Genomic DNA, 2,500 nt, shown 5'->3' with positions numbered 1-2,500 from the left:
GTTGGCGCGCGCGCAGCGGGGCCGAGCCAGAGGGCGCGCGGGGGTCAGGGGCGGGGGCGGGCACTGCGCGCAGGGAGTGCGCGCGCGGAGGGCAGCAGCCTGGAGGGGATCGCGGGCCTAGGAAGGTAGGTATGTGTGTCGCTGGGTGGGCGACATGTGGGCATATATATCTCTCTCTCTCTCTGTGCGTGTGTAGGCATATGTAGGTAGGTAAGTGGGCAGCTATGTACACGTGTGGGTATATATATATATATATGTTGTGTGATATACGTCTATCGGGCACGTCGCCAGGGCGCCGGGCCTCCCCCGCCCCAACCAGGCGACATCGACATATCTATACGGCCGTATCCATCTCCCCGCAGGTGGGCACGGCGATCGCGCGCGGTATACAGCGCCAGCCAGCCGGCCTCCCTGGGCAGCACCCACCCGCCGCGCGGCCTAGGCGACCTGGGGCTGATGCATCACATCGGCGCGCCGGCGCGCGCGCGCAGGGTCACCTTCGTCGTCGCCGCCGGCGCGCGCGGCTCGAGAGGTGGACGGTGGGCCGAGCGGTCGGTCGAGCGAAAGGTTGCCGGCATGCATCCCATCCCACCCATGGAGGCGAGAGCAGGCAGGCGCGCGCGCGGCGGGCCAGACGGTCAGAATGACCAAGTCCCGTTGCAGCCCGGGTAGGGGGCGAATGTGGGTGGCCCACTTTGTATGGGCGGCCGACCCAACGCACGGACCACCACATACAAAATGGGCCCCCCGCCAGCCAGAACCGGACCGGCGAACGTTTGCACGCACGTTTGTGGCCCGGTTGAGGTCGGTGGACTCATGTGGAAGGCGAGAGCCGCGACACCTCTGGTGGCGTGTGAGCCCGCGTCTGACACTTCTTCCCTGCCAGGTCGGCAGCCTCTCTGTGACTGGTGGCGCTCAGGTTCCCCTAGTTGGGGCCTCGCTTCAGGAACGGGGGCAGTCGCCCACCCCAGCCGTGGATTCTTCTCCCGAGCGGCCGTCCGCCTTGTGTGGTCGTGCTTAAAAACGCCCGGGAGGCCCACTTCGCTGGGGTGACCGAAGCCCGGGGGCCTTTTGGTCCCCGGCACCGATGGAGTCTGTGGATCGTTGGCCGCTGGCCAGTCCTGATACCCAGATTCCCGGGGGGAGCCGCCCCGCGGGAGCCGCCGTTCGCCGGCGTGTCCGCGGGGTCCGGACCCCCCACCCGAGGGCCGTATGCCGCAGCCTGCCAGCGCCCGCGAGGGCGATCTGACAGGATCACCTGCGTGCGGACCGGTTCTGAGGGGCTACAGTGGGGGCAATTGGATGGTCGTCTGTCGTCCCCCCGGTGCGCCGGGGGTGCCGCAGCGGCCGGGCGCTCGTTCGCCCCTTCCAGAAACACACCTACATACACTCTGCCCTTCCGGGGGCTTTTGGGCCTCGACGTCTGGCCGACCCGCTCGCGGGACGGTCGGCGCCGGCGCCCATCAAGTATTAGGTATCTGGTTGATCTGCCAGTAGTCATATGCTGTCTCAAAGATTAAGCCATGCATGTCTAAGTATAAGCAATCTATACGGTGAAACTGCGAATGGCTCATTAAATCAGTTATCGTTTATTTGATAGTACCTTACTACATGGATACCTGTGGTAATTCTAGAGCTAATACATGCTAAAAACCTCGACTTCGGAAGGGGTGTATTTATTAGATAAAAAACCAATGCCCTTCGGGGCTCCTTGGTGAATCATAATAACTTAACGAATCGCATGGCCTTGCGCCGGCGATGGTTCATTCAAATTTCTGCCCTATCAACTTTCGATGGTAGGATAGTGGCCTACCATGGTGGCAACGGGTAACGGGGAATTAGGGTTCGATTCCGGAGAGGGAGCCTGAGAAACGGCTACCACATCCAAGGAAGGCAGCAGGCGCGCAAATTACCCAATCCCGATACGGGGAGGTAGTGACAATAAATACTGATACGGGGCTCTTTTGGGTCTCGTAATTGGAATGAGTACAATTTAAATACCTTAACGAGGAACAATTGGAGGGCAAGTCTGGTGCCAGCAGCCGCGGTAATTCCAGCTCCAATAGCGTATATTAAAGTTGTTGCAGTTAAAAAGCTCGTAGTTGAACCTTGGGTCTGGCTGGCCGGTCCGCCTCACCGCGAGTACTGGTCCGGCTGGACCTTTCCTTCTGGGGAACCTCATGGCCTTCACTGGCTGTGGGGGGAACCAGGACTTTTACTGTGAAAAAATTAGAGTGTTCAAAGCAGGCCTTTGCTCGAATACATTAGCATGGAATAATAGAATAGGACGTGCGGTTCTATTTTGTTGGTTTCTAGGACCGCCGTAATGATTAATAGGGATAGTCGGGGGCGTCAGTATTCAGCTGTCAGAGGTGAAATTCTTGGATTTGCTGAAGACTAACTACTGCGAAAGCATTCGCCAAGGATGTTTTCATTAATCAGGGAACGAAAGTTAGGGGATCGAAGACGATCAGATACCGTCGTAGTCTTAACCATAAAC

General features: G+C 59.1%; 1 protein-coding gene across 1 annotated transcript in view; it reads right to left on the bottom strand.

Moving 5' to 3' along the window:
- ACLA_077340 (uncharacterized protein) overlaps positions 1 to 117 on the bottom strand; it is a gene marked incomplete at both ends in the record, with an annotated part of 879 nt that extends 762 nt beyond the window's left edge. The window contains one exon of the mRNA XM_001276799.1: positions 1 to 117. This exon is cut by the window's left edge and continues 762 nt beyond it. Within this exon, the coding sequence (XP_001276800.1) occupies positions 1 to 117 (117 nt within the window).
- Between the last annotated feature and the right edge of the window lie 2,383 nt (positions 118 to 2,500).

Source organism: Aspergillus clavatus, genomic scaffold (assembly GCF_000002715.2).
Source record: "Aspergillus clavatus NRRL 1 1099423829732 genomic scaffold, whole genome shotgun sequence".
NCBI lineage: Eukaryota > Fungi > Ascomycota > Eurotiomycetes > Eurotiales > Aspergillaceae > Aspergillus > Aspergillus clavatus.
The sequence above is the reverse complement of the archived record's forward strand: the minus strand, read 5'-3'. Positions and strand labels throughout refer to the sequence as shown.